This window comes from Coturnix japonica, chromosome 1 (assembly GCF_001577835.2).
Source record: "Coturnix japonica isolate 7356 chromosome 1, Coturnix japonica 2.1, whole genome shotgun sequence".
NCBI lineage: Eukaryota > Metazoa > Chordata > Aves > Galliformes > Phasianidae > Coturnix > Coturnix japonica.
In genome coordinates, this window is record NC_029516.1 from 33,226,997 (window position 1) to 33,252,156 (window position 25,160).

General features: G+C 38.2%; 1 protein-coding gene across 1 annotated transcript in view; it reads left to right on the top strand.

Annotated features, from left to right (window-relative positions):
* The window catches only part of TRHDE (thyrotropin releasing hormone degrading enzyme), a 208,118-nt gene that overhangs the window by 22,378 nt on the left and 160,580 nt on the right, over positions 1-25,160 (top strand). Inside the window, exon 3 of the mRNA XM_015855777.2 lies at positions 15,959-16,085. Within this exon, the coding sequence (XP_015711263.1) occupies positions 15,959-16,085 (127 nt within the window). The remainder of the gene's footprint in view (positions 1-15,958; positions 16,086-25,160) is intronic.

Sequence of the window (25,160 nt, forward strand, 5' to 3'; positions counted from 1 at the left end):
GACTTTTTTTGTTTGTTTGTTCATTTGTTTTCTTTTCCTTAACAGAGTAGATTAAAATGTACAAACTTGTTGTGGCATTCATTCCACCACCACAGAATGAACGGAGGATACCACTGACTCCATCATGGAAATTACAGAGGAGGCAGAATTGTCACATTCTTCTATACGTTCCTATCCTTCTTAAATACTTGAATTGAAAATGACTGTTCTAGATTTTAAAACTTTAAATACAGCAGTATGAATGCAGTGCAGAGTGCAGCTAGGAAAGCTACTGGTATATAAGCCAACAGGATAGGTAATGTACCCACTTAAGTGAGGTGCAGAAATACCACTCAGGTGTATTTTGCACAAGAACTTCTTTACAGTGAGGGTGACGGAGCACTGGAACAGGCTGCCCAGTGGGGTTGTGGAGTCTCCTTCTCTGGATATATCCGAGACCCACCTGGATGCTGAGCTGTGCAACCTGGTGTAGGGAACCTGCTTTGGCAGGGGGGTTGGATTCGATGATATCTGGAGGTCCATTCCAACCCCTATGAGTCTGTGATTCTGTATGTAGAGACTGTACAGTATGATAATTTTATGTAACATGGGAGGAGGCACATTGCAGATCAAGTTTTAAACAGTGTAGACAATTTCTTCAACTCATACTTCCTTTTCTGGCTCATCTTTCTAAACTGTAGGACTAAAAGGGAATGAAGGGTATAAAATCTTTTCATTGCTATGCTTACTGGCTCGTTTATGAGGGTGACTTGATCTGTTTCTGTAATTTGCAGCTTAGACGTTGGTTCCATACACTAAAAAAAGTAGGTATTTTGAAGATACTTCATTTCTTTTATGAGCTCAAAGGTCAGCTATTAAAATGGTTTATTTCCATTTGATGCTGTCCTAGAGATTTCAGGACGTCTAGTTCTTGAGAATCTGAAAAACTCTCAGTAATCTCGACAGTAATGACCAAGTCAAAGTCATAATTCAGAGTTACTTCTCAGGTCTGATGTAAGCCTGCCTGGTAAAATGTATAAGTGCATCAGTGAAACTTAGTTTGGGGAAGACCAATGGAGCGGTGTTTTCTGATGCTTCAGGGCTTGTGATATGGCATAAGGATGCTGAAAGTGATGGAAAAGAATGTGGAGAATGATGGCTGTTGAGCTGACCTACAGCTGTTGTATAGCTCATATTTGACCCTGTTCTTGCGTTGGTGTAGAAGCACATCTTTTCTTGTAGGGGAAGGTGAGTAATCCTCAGCAGAGTACAGTTCGAGTACAGCACAGTGATCCCTTAATTGGCACTGATTTAGCTGCCTCTGAAACAGAGTGGGATAACAGTGTCAGCAGAGCGTCACATCCTGGGCCATTTGCTGTGCTGTGTGTCGAGGCTCATTAGCTCTGATGCAGATCTGCGTCTGTGTGATGCAGCAATGCTAGCCTGCCTGCCTCTGCACCCTGCTCTGTAGCAGTCACCCATGCTTCCATGTGCCCTCTTCTGAAAGCTTATTGGTTTCTGAGGCCAAGCTCACCATCTACAGACCCATAGTGACTTGTGGATAGTTATTTTTTTGTTTGATGTTGTTGCTGTGTTGTTTTTTTTTTTTTCTTTTTTCCCCATTAATGATGCCTTTCCATTTTGCTGAGAAGAAAACCAGAGGTGAAGTATCCAGGCAGTCGTTTAACATTATCTCTGACCTACTAACCTGCTGATTTTTTTTTTTTTTTGTGAGTAAGCTGGGCAAAGATCAAATGCAGTAAAAGTCTGGAGGCCTGCTTGGATTTGTAAGGGTAATGCATAGAGGCATTTGGGAGCAGCAACTGGCTGGAAGGCCCTGAAATACCACAGCTGGATACCAACTGCAGCATCAAGCTCGTAGGCTTCATCCTTCGGGGCACTCACAATGAGTCTAGCTGGTTTTTGAACCAGGGAGGGCTTTACACTTTGTCCTTTCATTTAAGAAGGAATCAGTCAGCACTATGAGCACAGAAACCAGCAATGATGCTTCTCCCTGGGATTTCATTCTTGCTCCCTCATCTTTTTTTCTTTGCTCTGTCTAATAGGAGACTGTGGCTTCAAAGACCCTCATGGGAAAAGCACAGTAGATAGCTTGTTGTTACTGCCTCTAAAATGCTTGAGAGCTATAGGCAGCACTTGCAGCAGAATATTAGTCAGTGGTATTTATGCAGATGTTTTCCTTAGAAGCTTCTGGTAGCAGCTTCCTTCGCTTCAGAGGCTGATCTGAAGACTCTCAATTGCATATTAGTTCATACTTTCTCTGCCAAGCTCCTTCAGTCCCTGTTCTCTTTTTAATAACCTTCCCCCATCCCGGTGCATTAGTTGCAGTTTGAGTCTTAGAGAAATCAAATTTTCAAGAGCAAACTCCTGCTTCTTGCTGATTAGAGTATGGAGTCTTGAGGCGTAGGTCAGACCATTTGTTCTTCTCACTGGCTGTCCTGCCAACAGCAGCCGAGCACCAGAAATTTAGGAAACAAAACTGTAGGAGGTCTACTCTGAAATACACTGAACCTGGAGAAAGCTTTCTTATGAAGTTCCTCCTTCATCCTTTGCAGTGTGTATATTCCGTGGAAGCTTCCAAATGATTTTGCATTTGTCCATGTTGCTAGTTGGTCAAGGGTGGAAATGCTTTTGCTTTCTGCTTGTACACTCTTGGTATTACCTGCAATAAGTTGCTTTAATGTTTTTTAATATGGATACCTGGAGGTACAAATCCTCTGGCTGTAAACACTTTATTCTATAGGTGCGGATATGAGAGTAAACAAAGCCTGCCATTTTAAAGGTTTGCTTTGTACTGTGCAGTTAGGGTATGTCTCATGAGAGGGAATGTTATCTTAAGCTCAAAGCAAGTGTTAAAAAGAAAGACTAATGAAGCTGTTACATTGACATGAGTGTCAGCTGGAAGCTAAGCAGGGGAATAGCTTTCTGCTGCAGCTGAGAAAAGGGAAGGAAGGACTAAACAACAGCAATCTGCTCCAGTGTCAGCAAAGGAATGCATCTGTGAAGTCTGTTTAGATGAACTAGGAAGTAAAGGAATGATTGTGGCAAAAATTCCACAAAATTCTGGCTTTCTGTTTGCCTGATTTGTTGCCTCTTTAACACTTCAGACTTCAGTTTGGCCAGCACTGTGACTACCTAGCTTGCAGCAAGTTTGGAAAGCCTGGTTTGGGAAACCTTTTTCTTCTTTCTGTCTGACTATGATCTGTTGGACTGCATGTTTCAGGATGGAATTGTTTACTGTGAGGGTGTTAATACACTGGAATGGGTTGCCTGAAGAGTTTGTGATTGACCCCTCTGTGGAAGCACTCAAGACCAGGTTGGACGGAGCTGTGAGCAACCTAGTCTAGAGGAAGGTATCCCTCCTATAGCAGGGGATGGAAGTAGGTGATCTTAAGGGTGCCTTCCAACCCAAACCATTCTATGATTCTCTTTCATTTTGTGCAAGTTAACTTCCTCATGAAGGAATTGCTCTGGAATCACACATTATTATTATTTTTTTTAATGTGTTTCTAATCCTGTTTTCTTTTCCTTAGACATTATCCTGTTTATTTATAAGTTTATTCATCTAACGCATTCTAACAGTCCACTGTGAATAAAGATGTCAGCTGGTGAGCTGACTGGTAGCTGTAAGCCAGGCATGGCATTTGAGCTATAATCAGAAATTGTTAGGAAATCAGTAATCAACTTTTTCCATAGGTGTGCAGGTAATAACAATGATTCATTAGCCTCTTTCTGGTAGGAAATATCCTGTACAAATAGCAGACATTTTAAGATGGAGAACATAACTTGAGTGACAAAATGTGCAAAAGTGATATTTCATAGTCATAAATATCTGAACTTTCTGTATTCTGGAAGGGATTTGATTAGCTCTGCAGTTAAATATTTAATATTGTTTTAATTTTAATATAAACAATATGCTGTTATATGTTCTGTAGATCTTAGACATCTGTATTGGCTTTGTCCAAGTTTGTATATGTCAGAATAGTTAGATTTTACAGCTTCTCTCTTAAGCAGCAAAAATCATCTATTTGCCAATTCACATTTTTTGGGTATGCATGATCTGCTGCTTCTCATCTGTGTCTCTGCTGGCTAGGTGGTTAATCACTTTGATCCCTGGTTGTGGCCTTGATCTTTCTCAGATGGAAGTCCTCAAATCGTAATAGTATTCTAATTGATTCAGCCCTTCTATTTTGCTTTCTCTATTTACAATTATAATTTGCTTTCCCCTGCCTTCCATACCCCCTCCATTCCCATGTTTTATCCTGAGACTGGTATGTCCAGAATAGGGCTGGAATCCTTCTAGCTGTAAGTTGGGACATTAATAGATAACCACCTCCACCAATTTATCTTCTTTGGTTGAAGTGCTTGTTCTGCCTGCGGCTTTGTCAGAGGGTAGCTGTGCAAAAATATTTGGATGCTACTAACACAGGCAGCTTTTCTGTTTTTTACTCTTTTTTTAAAGTTTTTATATTTTTTCCATTGATTTGGAGAGTTTTTTTAGAAAAAAAAATTTAGTAGATATCCATATGAAAAAAATAATGATTTCTTGTTTTCCTATTTCATGATTTATAGATTTTGCTTGTAGTGGGCAAAAGCTGCGTCTCTGTTCTGACAAGGTTTTAGCCTGAAGAACCTCTTGCTGTTAATATGGTTGCTGCTGTTATTGATGTTAACTGCTTTTGCTTTTGTTGTGGATTTTATAGCAGTCGGAGCACAACATCTCCCACATGCAAATTTTTCTCCCTCTTAAGGGCCAGTTTGTGGAGAAGTGTTATAGGCTGACTCCAGCACAATGCAAAGACCTGTTTGAAGTGTTGACTTCTCTCTGAGCCAACAAGTTTCAAACTGTAGAGCACTTTACAGTACTAATCTGTTTACTTTGCGAACAGTTTTTCTATTAAGTTTTGCTTTAGGTCACAAAATAATTCCCTGTACTACTTTAGCTCATTTCTGTTACTACTAGCTATGTATTGAGTAAATGCATTTTCTTAGGGCTGTGCTTTGTTATGTTTTGTTTATCACAAGATTATTATTACACTGATGAGGGTTTCCTGTAAATATATTTTGTGTTTGTCAAAGTTTATCCTCACCAGACTTCCAGTGAGGTTTTGCTGAATTAATGAGGAATGTGAAAGCACTGCCATACCTTTGCCATAATCTGTTGTTGCGGACAGTCTTGCCTCCACTCCACTTACTTAGCAATATTTGGACAATTGACGCATGTTTCTTAGTGGCTATTTTGTGGGGGACCACTTAGCTAAAAACTATTAACTGTAATTCTTTCAAGTGGGTAAGAACATATCCTTTCCCAATAAAGCTAAATAGTCTCAGAACAGTAGCCACTTAATGAAAGATGTTATGGGTGTGGAAGGGTTGTTATTAGACATGAGTGAAATTAAGGAACCTGTTTTTTATAGACAGAGAATAACAGTCAATCCTTGCTCTTATTTATATAACTAGATTAGCACAGTAACGCCTTGCTGTCATGTTGATGGCCTTCAATGCCAAAATACAAATCATCAGTTATAATAGTTGCAGATTATAATTTCAGATGGAATTGCAGTCTCTAGATGTATGAAATTGGTTATACTGTATAGTTTGTTGAATGATTTAGGTCACTTTTTAGCACTTTTGTTAAACTTGTATGCTTTTCTAACTCTCATTTTTTTTATCCAAAGGTGGATGAAAAATTATTTATGAATGATGTATGATGTCATCCATTTGAGTATAAAATAGGCAATGCAAAATTGTTTGAATAAGAGAATTATTTTAAATTCCGGTCCCAGTCAATCCAAAAGATGTGGAAACTGATGTAAAGCTTTGGTATATGTCTACTGCGAAAGGCCTTCTTGGAGGAAGAAGCCATTCTCCCATCATCAGGCACTAACATGTCAAGGCTGTTTAAGCAGTGAAGTTGGATCGCCTAGATACTACCTGTTTGGTTGATGCATTTACTCCACTCATGTCTGAAAGCTTATTCTGTGATGAAATGAGTGCTGATATATATGTAGGAAGAGTCAAGGCTGAATGACTGTGTGAAGGGGTGGGATAGTGGCAGTCTTGGTTGACTTAAATGGCTCTGAAATGGCACCTGTAATTACATTTGCTACACGTTAGTTGTTAACATGTTCACTTTCTGTCCCTGAGCTATTTCAGCAGTACGGTACAGATCCTGAGCGCTCTAAATTATTGTAATGACACTATGGTCAGTGATACAGTCAGTATTTTATTTTATGCCAGTTGAGCATTGGTTGGATTTATATACGAGTGCAGCTCATTAACTTCTGAAAGTATTTTATGATCTCTTCTCAAGTTAGAAATGGCAGCATGTCTGCATGACAGTTTTGCCTGCTAGGGGAATATATTGTTGCACCTTTGGCTCCAGCAGTCAGCAAACACTGGGATTTGTTTTGTTCAGATGAGAAATTGATGAGGCAACTAGATGCTTCCCTTACACATGTTTATTTGGAAAGGAGATGCACACAAGTCTCTTTTATTATGAAAATACCAGACAATTTCTTTGTTTGATAGTCCTCATTTTCTCACTGGCAGCTGAGCTGTTTCAGAAGTTTCTTTCTCTTCTTCCTCTTTCAGGGTCACATTTGCTCTCAGCCTCTTTCCTTTTGTCCTGCAGCAAAGTTCAGGGACCTCTGTGTTTGCATTTAGTTTCCAGAGAAACCTCTTTATTGCTGTAACTCCGTCCATGACTGCTTCCCTTCTACAAACATTATTTATAGTGATCAGTTCTGTTATTTCAGCTGGCTTATTAAGCCATTTAAAGCTGCCTTGAATGAGCATGCAGAGATGGTGTTTGTTTACTTCAAGAAGGTTGCACCCAACCTCCACAAAATAGTGTTTCTTCTAGAAAGCAACGGGTTATGATTTCCACCTATCTTTAAAAAACAAACTGAAAAAAGCATAGAGGGAATATACTTATAACAACAAATATTTTATCTGAGAAGGCGCAGAGTAGTTATGTGCGTGTCTACTCTGAGTTTGGAGGAAAACTTCCTTATAAAGCTGATCTGTCCCTTTGGTATTCAGTGAGCACATTTCATTACTGTACAGTCTCTTTTGGGTATTGTCCATGATGAATAACGAATGGGAGATTGAAATAAGGCATTTTTTTCTGTCTTTTTTTTTTTTTCTCCATTATCAAGTTTAAATATGTTCACTACAGCAGATTTGATATTTTGCTACAGCTACTTCTCTCATTTTTTTTTTTTCTCTCTCCATTTTCTTCTTCCTTGCTCCATTGTAAAATTTATTGCATTTGAGCAGACAAAACTCATGGAGTTACACACGCAAGTGAAATAACTCATACTCTTTCTTAGTGGAGCTCGGCTTGTAGCTTATTTACTTATGTAGAGAATATGATGTCAATGTCTTCTGAATTTATCAGATTTTAAAACATGCTTGAGATGTGACACTAAATTTGCAGAAGTTACCCAGTGAAGGAGGTAGCAGGAAGAACAGGAAAATCTATTGTATTAAATGTATAAATGTGAACTTCATCTCTGTAATGTTAATAAAAACACTACCTGTACCTGGAGTACAATCAGTGAGTAAAATAAGAGATCTCAAATTAGGAAGTAATAAAGGCTTTTAAGTACAGAGTAATTACACATGTTTACAGCTTTCACTTGCTACAGGAGTACTACAGATCTTCAAGTAAAGAGCATAAGACTATTTCCTCCCCCTTAATAAAATTCTTAAGCTGCTACTCTATTGAAATGTTAGAACCTGCTGAAATACTTAAGTTCATGCTTAAGGTTAAAGATGTACTTAAAATTTAACATATGCGTAAGTATGTTCCTGAACTGAGATTTTTTTTAAATCATTGTGAGTTAGACCCCAGATGTACAAGTGCTGGGCTGAGCCTGTGGGTATTGCCACACAGATGATAAGAGTGAGTCTGGAGAGGCCTTCCAAGAAGCTGTGCTTTATGTGTAGTCTGCTAGCTTTGAGGAAGAGATTAAAGAACAAACATTATTCCCAGGACGATATTGCTGATACCAGCTGATGTGCAGAAACATCTGTTTTGTAATGTGAGAGCACTCTGAACTGCTTAAAACACCTGACAAAGTTACTTTTAATTCTGCTTGAAGTTAGTGGGAGGGGAAACTATCTTAATTGTGGATTTCCATGTTGATACCACATTACCTAGTCTATGTTTGTCTGAGAAAACAAGATCTAAAGCTGTCATCTGACCTTTGGTCAATTGCTGTACTCTCATTTGTTCTCAGTCCATTCAGAGCAAAGATAGAAAAATGGGGATTATACATGACAGCTAAATAGATTCCATCCTTGGAACATCAGCCACATTCACTTAGAAAGTTGCTGTAATGTTGCCAAGTTAAAGGACAGAGAGTGAAATTTAGGTCAGTTGTGGCCTCATAGTCCTATATGGTGTGGTGTAGGCAAAAGCTCTCTGTGGGTCAGAGTACTTTGGGAAGTCTGTTGTGTGAGAATGCCTATGGTATCAGATGGTGTGAACTGAGGGATGGGATTATAGATGCTTTTTCTCCCCTTCCTGGCATCAAAGCCAGTCTTTTTGTTCCTGATGCTGTGGCAGAGACAAATGAATGGCCATTACTTTGTAAAGTTTGTCAGAATGCTTACAGGCAGCGGAGACCTATTTTCCTCATCTAATGTGTGATATAAATATAATATCCAATCAGTGATTGTGTTTCCCATGATCTAAATAATCAGTGGTCATGACCAGAGAATTGGCGCACGGATGTTTTTTTCTGACACACACACACACACACAGGATTGTTGAGGTTGGCAGGGACCTCTGGAGGCCATCAGATCCAACCACCTTGTCCAAGCAGAGTCACTTAGAGCATGTTATGCAGGATCCACTCATTTAACCCATATTTCCCAATCTTATCTATGAGAATGTTAGGGAGGACAATATCAAAAGCCTCACTGAAGTCAATATAGGCTTTTTCCACTACTCTCCCCTCATCTTCCATCATAGAAGGCATGGTGAATCTATGCTGACTACTCCTGATCACCTTATTTTCCTCCATATGCTTAGAAATGACATCCAAAATGAGCTGTTCTGTCACGTTTCTAGGGTTGGAGGAAAGGCTGGCTGGCCTTCAGTTTCTTCCTCCTTGACCTTTTAGAAGACTGGAGTGATGCTGGCTTCCTTCCAGTCCTTGGTTCTCTCTCATCTTCTCCATTACCTTTCAGAGGTAATGCAGAGTGGCCTACTAGTAACATCCACCAGCTACTGCAGCACTTTTGGATGCATCCCATTTGGGTCCATGGACTTGTGGGTGTCAAGTTTGCCTAAATGATCTCTGGCATTCCTAAGATGTGGTGGTTTTTGTTTGTTTTTTTTTGTTTTTTTTTCCCCCTCCTCCTTCTTTCCCATGCATAATGACTACTGAATTGGTGATCTGAAAGCGTGAACCAGAAACAGGGCATCTGCTGTTGGTGAAAGTTGTCTTGGAGAAAGCATCCATACCCCAGGGATTGAGCTGATCATGCCTTGTCTCCTCCAGATTTAAAACCTCAGTAGTTAATGGGAATCATTCCATTGAGTTCAACAGGTGTTATGTTAGGTCATTAGAGCCCAATAAGCCATCTGTTCTCACAAGCTTTCCCTTGTTAAAACAGAGGTGCATTTTGTTCGCTTGGAGTAGTGTTTCTCATTGAGTGAGCTATAACTCCCCCAAGGGCATCAGTGAAGACAGTGATAGCAATTGGAGCTTTAGATCATGGAAAAGATGGATTAAAGATTTAAAGAAAATAAGAATTTAAGAATTATTTCGCAGTTTACATATCTTGAAAACCGAATCTAGAAATTCTTGGATGAACTTATATGTGGGATTATTGTGATCAGTAAACTTGTACCCTGGGTTATGGCAGAGATGTAACAATAGTCATCACTATGTAAACTCTATATTGGGATGCTTACAAGCAGCAGAGAACTGTTTTCCTCATGGCACAATTTCCTCACTGTTGAAATAAATCTAAAAACAACAAACCAAGCCAACCAATTCACCTTGAAATCAAGCAAGGTGCCCCTCCACTAAGGAGATAATACTACTGCAAGAGTGAAAATTTTTCAAAAGGAATGCACACGAAACAAAAAGATGGCATAGAGAATGATGTCTTTAAAAGTTAGTTTTAAATGTAAAAGTGGATGTTGAATTTAAAACAAGCAGTAGGCTCTGGTGTGTGGTACACTTCAGGCCTGCAGGCATCTTCCTGTAACATCCTGATTTCTGCCAAGCTTCCTTAATTCCCTGGGGGAGCAGATTCAGGCTTTTGGCACCTCTAGCAAAAGTTGGTTGTGTCTTCCCCTCATGCCAGAGGGGAAACATACGTACATTCTCTTTGATCATCCTTTGTCTTTGGTGATTCCTACAAAGGCAGGAGGTTGAACAACAGTCCCTTTTCAATTGGATATCTGTAAATAATATATTTTGATACTCTGCTAAAATGTAGAATGTATTCCATGTTGAAAAAAGCCTTCAGTTTGACCCCAAATATTTCACAGAGTGGGGAAAAAATGATTTTTTCTTATCATTCTTCATCCATTTCATCCTTTTTTTTTGAACAAAGATGCATTTTGAAAATGTAAAAACAGAACAGTTCTACTTCATATTAACACCTTCCTCTGTTTGTTATGTTCTGAAGTTATTGCTAGTCTTTGGTACACTGGAAACATTTTTAGTGAATACACATTTCACCAGAATAATTTTCACTGCTATTACTATTTGTACTTGTTAGAATTTGTCCATTGTACCTTGTATATAGTTACTAATTCATATCTTCTTTGAAACTCTGTGAAGTAATAAGAACAAGTCTTTTAAGTGCTGACTTTCTTGTTGATGAATAATTTTCGCAGCAGACAGGAAGATTTTTCTCATACACAGTATTTAATAGCCTACCTTTGGTTAGATGCAGTTTGTTCTAAATCTGTTACATGTTTCTTAGCATATATCATAACAACCCATCACTCTGGGGAACAGCTCTTGACCGAATTTATCTAATTTGAAGACCTGGTATTGCAGATATTTTTAAACTGCTTTGATATATTTCAAGTATCAAATGTTGAAATATTAAAGACACTGTGTAAGCTGTCATAATATGTAGAAATTATTTCTGAAACTCAAGTTTTTATGCAACAAATTCTTTTGAATAAAAACAGAGGTGGAGACTATTGAGTGCTTACAACAGGTGAATGAAATTTGCCATACAAGTCTGGGGGATGTTTTATGTTTTAATTGATAATGCTGCCAAAGTCATTCAAAGAACCTGAGTTAGGTAACTGATACTTTAAAACTAATCTTTAGGGATGATTTTTCCATGTTGGTATCTGATTGTGGTTGTTGTATTGTCATTATCTAAAGTTCTAATGAAATTAACCCAGTGCTTCTTGAAAGGAAACCAGGGGTAGCAGTGCTGTTTTGCTCATGCTAGAAAAGAAGGAGAAAATATGCGGTGCAGCAGTTTCATTTATAAACTCTTAACTTCTTCAGACACAGGAGGAGCAATGCAGCATCAGGACAGCACCACTGTGTAGTGAATATGCCTGTTGTGTCAATGGTCCCCACCTTATTCATCACCACCCTTGGAAGAAGCTTGGTGCAGGATGTCAGGTGGTCCTGAGGCTGAGTTCTGTCTTGGAATTTCCCCACTGTCTCTGCCTCTGAACAAATTATATAAACTAACACTGTCATTTAGTCACAAATCATGTGCTATGAATGCTCTTCTATACCCGTCACCAAACTCAGAGCTGTGTAGGGTTCATTACTGCAGTAAGATGCAATGAGAACGGTACTTTAAGTGTGTGCAATAAAAATCCTGAGTATACTTAACATGGTGAGGTGTCAAGATAACTACCCAGAATAACTCTGTCTTCCTTTGTTATCTACTTTCTTACTTGAAAGTAATAATATCATTTAATCTTGCAAAGCTTGTAGAAAAGAGCTTCAGTAATATTTGCAGGGCTGTAGCGTACTCTGAGGTTACCATATAGAAAAGGTAATAAAAATCAAATAACTCTAATCTTGAAAGAGCCAAATGTCACGTAGTGAAAGACATCATGTAATGATATAATCATGGACTGCACAGGTGTGCAAAAGGAAATAAGTTGTGTGGGTTGTCTTACAATGAACCTTTATAAACTTTTAAAAATCCTTCACTCTGTGGCTAAAGCTGTCTGCTGTTGTGTTCTGTAGTTATTAATGGTATGAAGAATTATGCCTTACATTGTCCATGCAGTTCTGAGCTCCTGAAAACTGTGAGCACTGGTCTTTTACCACTGCATAGACATTCATTATGATACAGCCAGACGTAAGCAAGTAATTATACTGATTCTGGTGGAAGACAAGGTCATGAACTGGATGTGAGTACGTTTGACAAAGGCAGATAATTTGTAGTTTTGTCTTAGGTCTCTATCAAAATGGTCTTCTAAAGGTACTGATTAAGTTTCTATGAGAGGTTAGGAAGATAAAAGGATGTCTTTGAAACATTCAAGAAGAGACTTTATTATTTAGTTTGGATGACCACCCTTACTGTGAAGGAGTCTTTGCAAGTCTTCCAGGGCATCTTTCTATCTCTACTCATGGAGTCAGCATATACTCTTTGGTAGGAAAAATAGAGCACGCATCTAAAGCACTAGCTCAGGTTGTAAAACAGATTAGTCTTCTTTGTATCTAGTTTTAAATGGTGTTCAGATCTACATGTGTAAGAATGTGTGTGAGATCCAGTTAAGGGAGCAAAAATAGAGAAGAAAGCTGAAGAAATCAGAAAACATTATTTCTAAGTGAATATCAATGCTGTGTGCCCTTTCTTTTTGAATGGTCCTTATACTCTTACATGTGCTGTTGCGGTATTCTATGAATTATGCAGCTAGTCCAGAAGCCTCTTTATCTTTCTTAGCAGGACACATACTACTTTTATTTATATTTAGGTCTGACCCTGCAGAAAAGTTTCTTCTTGTTTATTATTTAAATTAATGTAAAATCAAATTCTTAGCATAATGATCAAACAGCCGGTGGGAAAATATGTAATAATTATGCATTGTTGTTCAGTCCAACATACTTATAAAGTAATGCTGCTTATCTGCCTTCTGAAGTGAGAGCAGTAAACAAACAAACAAAAAATATGCTAAACACAAATCTCTTAATCTTCATTCTGTTTTATCTGCTGAAGCTTCTTGTTAGAGCACTGTCTGAACGCCCTACAGGCTGTATTGCTTAATGCTACAGAATGTCTGCATTCCATCTGCTAACCTAGGGGTAATTTTCTGAGTCTTAGGGTTCCTTCATACGTTTTATGTTCTGAGGCTGTTCAAGTGGAAGGCAGCTCCTAGTAGAGTGAGTGTCCTTCTGGCATGAGTATTATCCCTACTGCCTGGTTACTTTTCACTCCTTTGTTTCCTTTTACACAATTTCTGGACAGAATTTTGAATTATTTTCTGGGTAATGCCACCCATTGTGTGTTAAATGTGTTAAATGAAGACTACACCATCATGCAGCCGCTGTTGTTCAGAAAAGCCCATGAAGAGGTGCTTAGGGTATGTTTTTGGGATGTGCAATATTTAATTCTTTTAAGAAAGTGAGAGAAGTTAAAATTAGGTCTCTCCTGGTATTAGGCAAACAGACTAATAACTATCCGGTGAAGCAGCCAAAGAAGATGTGTTGTACAGGAAAGTATCAGCATTAACTGCATTTCGGATGGCTCTTTCCTGGCATTAGAAGATAGCTGGCATACCTGGGAATGCCCATGAGAGACCTGGGCAAAGACACAGATAATTTCTGAACCGTGTTCAAGCTTAGGTGTGATCTCTGTGTTCAGCAGTGCAGCACTGTCAGTCTGGAGCTGTGCTAGGCAGGTGGAAAGGCACCAGGGAAACTTTACAGGACAAATGAAACCATGCTCAACACTAAGTAGATAGAAAATGAAAATTTGCAGCGTTATTTGAGTTTTGGTACCTGGCTCCAATCTTTTAACATCTTTAAACACCTTTTCTGCATTTGCCAGAAGACACTTATTGTAATGCAGTGTGGTGAACTTTGATTTTTCTTGTATGTCTTTATTCATTTTTTTTTTTTTTTATTCCCTTCTGCTGTCCAGTTTTTCATAATGGATACATTTGGCCACTGCCAGACTGAATGATTTTTTTGCATACTTGGTTGACTGAGTCTTCTTTTTCTAATACACTGATACCGTTAACTATGCCAGTAAAACAATTATGCAAAATTGTGTAAAAAGGTTTAATGATACATGACAATGTTCATCACAAATCTAATTGCAGTTCTTACCATCTTTTCGTAAACTAAAAGTTTCAAGAAGCTTTAATTTGCAGCTGTGGTTAGTCTCTGGTTTTAGAAAATACACTTAACTTAGCAGACAGGGAATGTCTAAAATAAAGCCACCGTAAACTTTGGAAGGAAGCAATAAATGGAAGTAGTGACTTGGAGGAGTTCTGGTGATGTTTTATATGCTTTCAGGTGGTGATTATGAAAAGTCTTCATTATTACATGTCTCATTAAGTTACACAGTGTTATCCATTTTACCTTACAAATTGTAACTATTATGGCTGATTGTGCACTGGCTCTGTAATATGATACAAAGATATAAATATCATGATGGAGATAGTTAGCAGCAAAGAATGATGACGGAATACCCCCCAGAAAGCGAGAATGGAATAAGGCAGAATTGACAGGTACATTGTATTGAGGTTTAACGTCTGAGTTCTACTTGGGTAACTGAACTGGTTCAGAAAATGAGCTGCAAAGCACTGTTTAGTAATGCTTTCACTGAAGCTGAAAATCCCATGGGTTTTTCTTGGTCCCAAATAGAACATTTAGAAATATTTCAAAACTGATATTTCCACTTCATGTTTGCACTGGTATTTTCTGATTTCTGCCCTGCTGCTTTCCTTGGAACCCTGGGTGGGATTTAATCCTTCCATGGGAAGTAGTAGAGACTTGTATTATTATTAGAACTGTTTTTGTAGAGTCTCATTTTTTTCTGGTCATTGTGAACTGCAGGGAGAGGCCTTCCGCCCCAGCCACTGCAGACAGAGCATACTTCTGCCCCTCCCTGTTGAGGCAGTCATGCTGTGTGTGAGGGAGGAGTATCAAAAGTGGTCCTCCTTTCTGAGCCTTTGTGGTTAACAGTTGTCATAAGCTCTATGTTGTCTTTGCCATAAGGAAGCACTGAAGAACAGAAAGACTGGGAATAATGGATGGCATCATGATGCTTTGTGTTACCTTGTTCATTGAATGTGCGCTGGTCAGCACGTTTGGTGCTCTGTGTAGTCAGATGTGTGAGCAGTTCTGTACGCTGAACACAGCAGCTTGTATAAGCAGCTTTAACTCACTGCAGTCTGAAAACAGAGGCCTGAAGCAGTCAAGTAAGACTGGGGAATGTTAATTATTTGTGTACATGAATGAGCTAATAAATAGATGTTTTTGCAGTCTTATGTAGCTCATCGAGGATAACTGTATCACTGCCAGAGAAAAGAAAGGAGAATGATTTTTTTTTCTTCACAGTCTGCTAATACTTTCAGAGTTTCATATAATGTGCCTTTAACAAACCATGAACTTCTCTCCTACTGAGCCACTGCATCTTGCCTACATTCAGTGTAGGCAGAGAACCATTATACTAATCCACTCTACCATCATATCTCTAGCAAACACATGTAAGTGTTTTCTTTAAGTATTTTGATGCAAGCAGTGTTAATTCTTCTATTTGGCATCATAAATATGCAGGAGATTTTGACTTCTCAACTTTTTAACCTTAGTTGTGTATGTTATGATTTTCAGCTGCAGTGTGTTTTGACAAATGTATGGCAGTAATGTTTGGAGACAGGTGAATAAACCTGCCACCTCACAACAACCTTAGAAAAGTTCACCGCTGCAGGTAGCTTAACTTTCTTATCCAGGCACTAAAATGATCAGTATTTCACTTTGTTCTTTAACAGGTACGATTGTACGCGAGGCCTGATGCAATCCGAAGAGGATCAGGAGACTATGCCCTAAATATTACAAGAAGACTCATTGAATTTTATGAAGATTATTTTAAAGTGCCCTATTCCCTGCCAAAATTAGGTAAGATTTTCCCTAGAATGTGAAGTTCATGCAGAGCCCAGGAAATGCCTTCTTGTTTAAGGGAAATTCATGACTGAAATGCGCTAGACTTCAAAGTAAGGAATATTTAGGCTAACTTAGAAGGGTAAGGATTTTTTTTTCTCTTTCCTGGAGGGGAAAGGAAGTCAAATTGTCCCTTCTACAGTCTTGCACTGAAAGGAGCAGGAAGCAGACAGCACTGGGGCTCGTTAGGCAGTGAAACACTGGGAAGAGAACTTGGCAGCTTTCACTGATGAGTTTCTTATTTATTTATTTATTTATTAAGTGTTGTTTATTTTGAGCCTTACTTTCATTAGGAAGCCATTGAGAAGTGCTTATTTCGTAATATTTGTATCTTGATGTCTTTGCTTTAGATAGGGAGCAGAATTGAGAGTACTTGTAGAAAATGGGAACCTCTAACTGTGTAAAGAAGTATCTGGCATGCTTGTTTATGTAGTTTATTTTTGATGGTTAACATATGTTTAATTGTGTTGTAGCTTGCTGAAATAATTGCTGTAAACTGGTTTTTGCAGCTTAAGTCACCTAAAGTAGAAGCTGTTGATTTCTCTTTTTTCAAAATAGTTTCCTCTCTTCCTCCCTTTCACCACAATCATTTTTTTCACCAATACAGTTGAATATTTTACACTGTATTATTACACCTTCCCTACTTAGGGGCATGTTTGATCAAGATCCAGGAAAGCCTATTGCTCAGCAGCAGGAAGGAAACTTGTATTTGATCAGAAGTGTTGGAGTTGGAACCACAGGTGATCCTCCCAGGAGCTCAGGGTCTATTTCATTAAATCCTTTGCCTGCTGAGTAGTGTTATTAGACTTACAACTAACGATGCAGGAGATAGATAAAGTAATTGATGTTGCTAGATGAGGGTGTTGCATGAATATTTTATAGGGATGCTTTGGCATTTGTTTCTTGTTCTCTTTAAATGATGGGTTACAGGCAGTGTTCTCCTGGTGGTATATGCAAACAGATTTAAACATGGCATGTGCATTAGATTTCCTGTGTATCCTCTGATTCATGGTTTCAGGTATGTAATGGTGACTTCATATTGTAAGTTACAGGCTTACTGGTACCAAAAATTTAGAAGGAAAACTATGATCAAAAACTTTTATCTGAATATAAATGAAGAGCAGTGGGACTCTGATCGTTACTTCACATAGTTTACTGTGGAGGCTGGGTAACAGCAGGCAGTAGTGGCTGTTTCTGTTTCAGAATGTCTTTCACAATAGCAACATATGTCCTTTCAACTCAACGTGATTTATAAGATATCATTATGCTGTTGCATTTCTTTTAAAACTATCTTATTGGAAATGAGTAAGCTCAAGTTTGGATCTCTTTGCAACAGACTGGGGAGTAGTAATCACAAGTGGAAAATACATTTTTTCCATCAAGTGTTCATCGTAAAATTGTGTTGATAGGAAGTACTGTGTGAAAACTTGAGCTATCCTGTAGTATCCTTACAAAATAGTTTGCAAATTTTATTATGCCATAACAGAGTAAAATTTATTTAGTGTAAAGGAATGTTAATGTAAAATATGGAAAATTCTAACACAGTCTCGGTGATGTAAATATTTTTTGAAAATTTGAATTGAATGTGAAGTACTTTGTTCCTGGTTCAAGAGAATGTTAGATCTCTAAGCTTAAGAATATACTATTGCCTGTAACATCATTGAGTGCTGGTATTTAATTACTTATTTTTACTGGAAAGTGGAAGACTGGAAACAATATTATGGCAGATGAATAGAAGATGAAAATACTGCATTGTTTCTACAATAGAGGTTTTACAGTAGTATATATTTAGAATATAAGTAAGTATAAGTATTTAAGTAATATTTAGAAGTCTTATCTGAGAGGTCAAAGAAGAGAAAAAAAAATAGCATTGTCTACAGCTGTTGAAGGAATGCTCATTGTGAGAATGCTTGGGTGCAGAAAACATGCCTGTGCTTTCTGAAGCAAAGAACTTCAGGGCTGTTACATGGTGTACTTTTGTCACATTGCAAAGCATTGTGTACTTCAGTAAGGTTTCTGTCTACATAGCATATCTGAGGGCACTTAGGCTTTGAAAATGTTGCTTTATCAGAGGGACCAGTGTTCATTTGTAAATTTGACGTCCCTTTTTGTAGTAAATTAGCTAGGATTCTGTACAGGAACCATTTTGTCCTAATGGTTTTGACTATTTGCCTGTCCTTTGACCAGGCTTTTCTGCTGTACTTATTTACTGTCAGATATTTGTGGTTGCTGTTGCCTGCTGTGGGCTTCTCTGAGATGTTGGCAGATATTATGGTTATCAGAAACTGTGGAGAATACGGGGGAACCATTTTGTCACCCACTGACAAACATTTTTAGGACTTGTTCTGACTTTTCTGACCTCTGATGACTTCTGAGTATGCTGGGACAGTAGATGTGTTTGCCAATTGAATTGAATTTTGGTAATGAATGTGAAATAGGGGTTTTTCTCATTTGAATAACCAATTTCCACCTTTAAAAGTTATACTTAACTTGTAGATATGCAGTTTTCTTCCATATCATACTCTGAACTTGAAGACGATCATGTGGGATTTTAAACTAATAGCTCTTGTATGAATTTCATTTCTGAAAAATAATTCTAGTCTTTAAAAATACCCAATTTTCCCAATAAAACATCATTATAAATAGTAGTTAAAATGAGGGGTGGATAAGGCATTGGATTTTACTTAATTCTGAAAAGATATGCTGTAGGGTTTTTAATTGTGTTTCTGTGGATATTGAATATAAAATACATTTCTGTATTTGTGTCACATATCTAGTTTTAATCCAGTTTGCACTACACAAAACATTTTCTTCATATATGCAGAGTGTTTTTCTTGCAGGGATCTCTAAGTCTGGAATGGTTTTCCTGTGGGGAATGATTAGGTTAGCAAAAGCTTTTCACACTTGGATGGTTGTGACTCTTAAAGCAGTGAATGACATGGTGTGGAGGGGCTGGCTGTCTCTTCCAGGGAAGAGTAAAGGGCCATGCTGTGAGGTTGACTTGAGACAGGTGCAGAGAGCACAAAAAGATTGTAGTTACTGGGGCAGGTGGTAGATTTGTGAAACTTGTCAAAAGAGGTTGTCGATACAATCCATAGGTCCAGAGGAAAATGTGAACAAATACATAGGTAGCTCTGAAAGTAATGTTTCCTATTTATTTCAATGGAAACTACAACAGGTGGGAAGAGCACAATAACTCTATTTGATGGAGCAAATTCTCAGCTATAAAGCACTATTTTTGAACATGGCCACTACCATTAGCTATGTGTTTTTGCCAGCAGTGAACAAGAGCCCATGTGCCACACTGGTAAAAATCTGCATAGCCATCTATCTGCAAAGCTCTTCTTTCATGTTGCTGTCACAACTGCTGCAACACACCACCCACCGCCTTGCTGTGCTCACAGCCACCACTTGATTTCCACAGATGTTCAGCAAGCATCAGTGAATGTCAGTGGTTGTCATTTTTTCCACTTGGAGGAATCAGTTATACACCTTTGCTTCCTATGCAGTTCCATGCCAGGTGCCATTCTGTCTGACTATTCCTCTGCTGCCATCTGTCTTATGGCAACGAAGTATAATGGAATACTGGTGGGAAGGTTCAACCCCAACTGCTATACCTCCGGTATCACAGGCCAACATAATAACACAGGAGGCATTACTTTCTGAGCAGCAAGCAACCCTTATAAGAGTCCTGGCAGGGGAAGGATGAACAGTTGGTGAATTGAGTTTTATATATAGAAAAAGGATAGACAAAGTAAATACTTTTGCTGGTTTGTCTTGAGGGTTGTAGAGATGAATCAATATTTATTTAATCTATAAATGCTGCAATGTGGTGTGCGAGTTAAAATATATCTTAGAAAAAAAAAAAAGATATATTTTTAAGGAGTTGGGGAAATCTTTTTCTCTGCAGAATTACTTCATGGAAACTTTAAGGTTATTTAGGATAATTTAGTGTGGGTTTTTTTTGTTTTGTTTTTTAAGGGTGTGTTCAAGGATCTAATTACCTTGTTTGTGCAAAAATGATATGGTCTTGTTTTCATTATACAGCACAAAACACTTTGAAGTTTTGAATGCAGTCTCAGAAAGTGTTTTTCCAAAGGTTCAGTTAGTACACTGCACAATGGAAGACAAAATTGGGCCATTAACATTTACCCTTAGAATATTTTTGAAGGACAGAGTTCAGATATTGAAGTGTATTGTAGAGGATTTTATACAGTTTCCTACAGTGTAAGAAGTTGGTCAGCCATGTAAGGAAGTGGCTTAAAGGGGAACTGTTTTGATTTTTAAAGGAAACTCACGTATATCTGATCTGTTTCCTGATTGCTGACAGTGAATATATTGGTGAGAGAAAGTGATGTTGCCTCTTGCAGTGTGATGCATTGGAGGTCCAGAATAAAATGTTGGGATGGTGCTGTATGGTGGCCAAATGATTTGCTGATCATTTTTGTTTGATTGTTTTACCATTACCTTGACTAACATTTTCCCAACGTGTTCATTAGAATATTGCTTTCTGGCCTGCTGTCCCCTTCATCTGCACTCTTTTCTACTCTTACTGCTTTCTGAATTTCCTTTAGTTGTTCTTTCTCCTGTCTAACCTAACTCCATGTTCTTGCCAGCATTCTGTGTGTTAGTTCTACCGAGTTTCACAATTCCTACCCTTTCCTTTGGTCTTTGTCCCTAAAAGGTGCCTCTTCCTGCCACTTGTTCAGCTCTTATGTGGAATTGCTGTATTACCCCAAGTTGGCTCATTTTTCTTTGTCTACCTATAAAATGAAAACTGTAAGCAATACTTTTCTGGTCTTGTTTTAACAGTAGTTGAAAGCGATTGTCAATTATTTCTTTGGTTCCCTTTTGACTGAGAGGTTGCCAACCTGAAAATTCACGAGATGTTGATCTGATCTAACCTCTAGCCAAGGGCTTGTAGAGTTTCATGGCATTCTTATGAGTTCAGGTTTACAGTTTCTATCTGAGCTGCAGATAATCTTTTTGAAATATTTCCAGTCTTTCTCTGAGAAACAATCCATCACAACCCTGTAGGAGAAAGGGAAAGGAACACTAAACTTAATAAAGTCTGAATGAGTGGTGTATTTTACAGTGTTCTGAATCTTGAAGGAAGAACTGCAGAAAGAGCGATGCCCTGGAGGTAGGGCATTTGACTTCTGGAATGAGAAAGGTGGGAGGGCAGGCACTAAGGACTCGATTCATTTGCCTAAACATAGTTATCTCATAGTGTTTAAAATGCCTTGGAATATCCTGAATACCTCTAGTTCCTGCTCTTCATGGCCTCCAAATGAGATGCTGTTGGTCCGTGACAATTTCATGCCTGACAGGTCCACATGGATATTTTTAATAACTTGAAGCATCTCAAATGGGGCTATCATCCACGTTTAAGTAGTAGAGTCAGAATTTTCTTTGGATGGCTATTTGAAACGTGTCTGGTGGCTCTGCACACATTTTGGTTGATACAGAGCATTTGTACACAGAACCAATTATGTCACTTTTACCTTGACCTTTGCAGCTTCTGTTTTGAGACTGCTTTTCTTTTTTAACATTTCTAAACTCTGAGCGCTTCAAAACAGCAACTGGTCAGCTCTCCAGAGAGAAAAATTTCTGCTCCAGCCATAGCAAAAGACAATGTTTTTCTCTGAATAGTGCTTTGAAGTATGAAAAGGAGCTGTGAGTTACTAAACTGAAATAAACAAACATCACCATAGCAGGATGTTAAGAAAAAAAGGGAAAAATAGTATTCTATGGACTTTGTCTTACTGTATTGCTATAAACTATGATAAATGGTAAGCTGGTGCCTTCCAGCAATTAGTACAGTACAGATCATAACAGGCATTGAAAATGGTTTCAGAAACTTATTGAGAGGAAGCTGGTCTCCCTTCCATGACTTAGCATAACCCAAGCTTCAATCTGATAGAGTTTGTAGGAGTCAAGAGAAATGACATGGAGAAATAAAGCAGGTTTATATTGAATAAAATGAATAGGCACTGGTGGAAATAATCCTCTTCTAGTGGAATGTTTTGTTTTCCTTATGTAGATATTGCTCTGCCCTCTTAATTAGGCCATGAATAGAATCCAAACCTCTCAAACAAGGAAAATGCTCAGTGGTAGCATTATAGCCAGTAATGCTGTTCAGTCAATCTATAGTAAAAATAAAAAAGGTGCCCAAATCTGACAGCATCCCCATTGGCTACTCAGCTAAATCATCTTATGACACCAGTTGGCTTTTAAATAATTAATTAAGAAAATGGGAGAAGGTGATGCTGTTATGAGATTGCTATAAAACGTGGCATTGTTGGAGACGTTACAGAAATGCCAGAGCTATTTGAATCATGACAATGCGTCATGCTCAATCCTTCCTGTGCATTTAAAGAGACTTTTTTCTACGTTTCTTGTAAGTAAAGCATCCGAGCAGTTGACAACAGTGTAGAAGTGGATGCACTGAACTTTAGCAGTCTGAAAGCAATGTCTGCTCCAAGTACTTTACCTTGTAAGAAATGTAGGTGCCTTTAGAAAAAGATGCTGTTTTTTACCCCACAATTAGCAGAAATGATTCATCTGCACAGAGGTACCAGTGGAGGTATCTTTGCTAACTGCAGAGAGAGGAAATCTGGCTAGTTGAAATTTGACATCTGATTGTTAGATGGCTGAAAGATGGGATGAATCCTTTCACAGAAGTTATAAAACATGAAAAAGTGCTTAATAGATGCAGAAACTCTACAGAAATTCTGGCAACTCCCAGGAAAATGTGTGAAATTCTGCTTGGTAAGTGAGAGTTAACTATCTAAAAATGCAGGAATATAAAATACTTTTCAGATAGCCATGGCTAAAGTAGTTTTCATTATCGCTCTTTTCACTCTGTTACAGCAGAGCTGTCATCTGTGATTGTCTTCTCCAGGGTTGCAAGTGATTGTTTCTTAGCTTAATCACACTGTTCTTCTCCAGAGATGTTCACTTATGAATACCAGATTTTCAAGAATAATTGTGATCTCTGCTGTAAAACAGTATTGTTGGAGCAGGAACCTTCTTGACCGTGTCCAACATGGTATTTTTTTAAGAGCCTACTGAAGATTGTTAATAACTCTATGTCTGAGAGTTCAGAAAGTTCATCAAGCTTTCACCAGCAACTACAACCTTTTTTTACCTGTAACTTCACTATATTTTGAAGAAGCTTTCAGAAAAGCAGCTTAGGCCACCTCCCTACAATGAGTTTCGTGTTTGCATAGGCATTGGGAACTGCAGTTTTTGTAATAAGATGGGGGCTGTATTGGGAGAGCTACTTTATGGGCATAGCATGGCACTTCAAAAATTAGGATGCTGGCAGTATTGTTATATTGAGGGGAAAAAAGCAAGTATAGAAGTGTTGGGAAGAAAGAGAAAGTGATATAATGGAGATGTGATGAAATTAGGTGACATAGATTTGCATGTGGATTCCTGGTCAGTATGGAAAAAGACTGGATTTGCAGTAGGAAGTGCAAAATGATGAGTTTCCTTTTAATAATAATTGCTATAATATTCAGGTTGAATAGAAGTAGGTAGTGCAGTTGGTCTAAGTTGGTTAATTAGAGCACTAAGGAGAACATAAAAGGACATAGCGGTCTGTCTTCTTAGAATTAGGCTGGTGTGAGAGTTAGAAATATGACAGTCTCTACATGTGGAATATGTTGTGGAAATGTTATACAATGTGTTTGAGTGTATTGTCCGCTGATGGAAAAGGGAAATGACTGCTAGCCTAATGAAACAAATAGTTCACTTCTGCAGTAAATGGTTTTTAAAAAGCCCTGTCAAGATGGCTGTGTATCCACAACAGAATAACAGTATAACACAGCTAAGAGACTAACAGAAGAATGGTTACAATGGCACTATTTGAGTAAACATGAAAGTTCTGTGAGGAATTACTTCACTTGCTGTATCTTTGAAAAGTCATATGATAAATTTAAAATAAAATGGTTTATTGTAAGAAAAGGTCCAGTTTACATATAAACAGGGAGATAAACCAAGGGTACTAGGCGGAGTTCTGCCAAATAGGGGTTTTTCTGCACTGTGTGTAAAGTAGAGTCTTTCCTCCATCAGAAACAAGGCTCAATAATGTCAAGGTATTTTGCTGAAGAAAAATAAGCAAAGCTATGTCAGATTATGTTGCTGCTTCATACTGGTCCACATCCAACACCAAAATAGCTCAATCAGGCAATTATCTTCAGTTTTAGTGCAGATGATTTTATTTTTTTGCTCAGGCTTTTTGTTGTGAATTGATTGAAATGAGTAGTTGTACTTATGGGAACAGCGGTACATTTCAGTGGTACTGTCTTTCCTTTCAGCACTGTGGTTATTGGGTCTCTTGCATTTCATTTGAAAGTGAAGACGACCAAGTTTCTGCCAGACTCAGAAGCAAGTTCAAATGAGTCTAACAGGAGTTATAAATGGTTACAGTGAACTCTTTCTTTCAGTCTAAACAGGTTTGTTCTGTACTTGCTTCAGCTCTACCTTGTGTCAATGCTTGCTGGGTGCTGTAGGTTACTGCACTGGCTCTCCAAACCTGAAAGAGTTAATGCCATGCCAAAGCCTGTTCAGAACCTTATTTAAGATGTGCAGCTTATTTAGATTTAAACTCGCAGAGGAACACCAGTATAGCCTACTTTTTCAGTTCACACAGGCTAGAGAGGCTTTGAGGAGATTTCTCTTGGCTTTTCTCCTCACTCCCAGTACTTAGAGCCGTTAATAGTTTGCTTAGCTCCCTGTCTACCTTCTCCTAGGTAGAGCTGACATTTGAAGAGTCATTAGATCTGTGTTTTAAGGCTTTGCTGTATTTTAAAATGTGCTCTGAAACTTCTACTTATTTAGACGCCCTTAGTGGCTGGAATGACAACTTCCATGCAGAAAGACTAAAAGATAAGAGCAAAAGGAGATTTCAACAGTACTTACACTGCATTCATTTTTTCCCCCCAGAGATTACAATTGACTCCACAGCAATTTTGAAAACACTACCATCATTTTCATGCTGATTAGGATTTATAAGAATGCGTGATA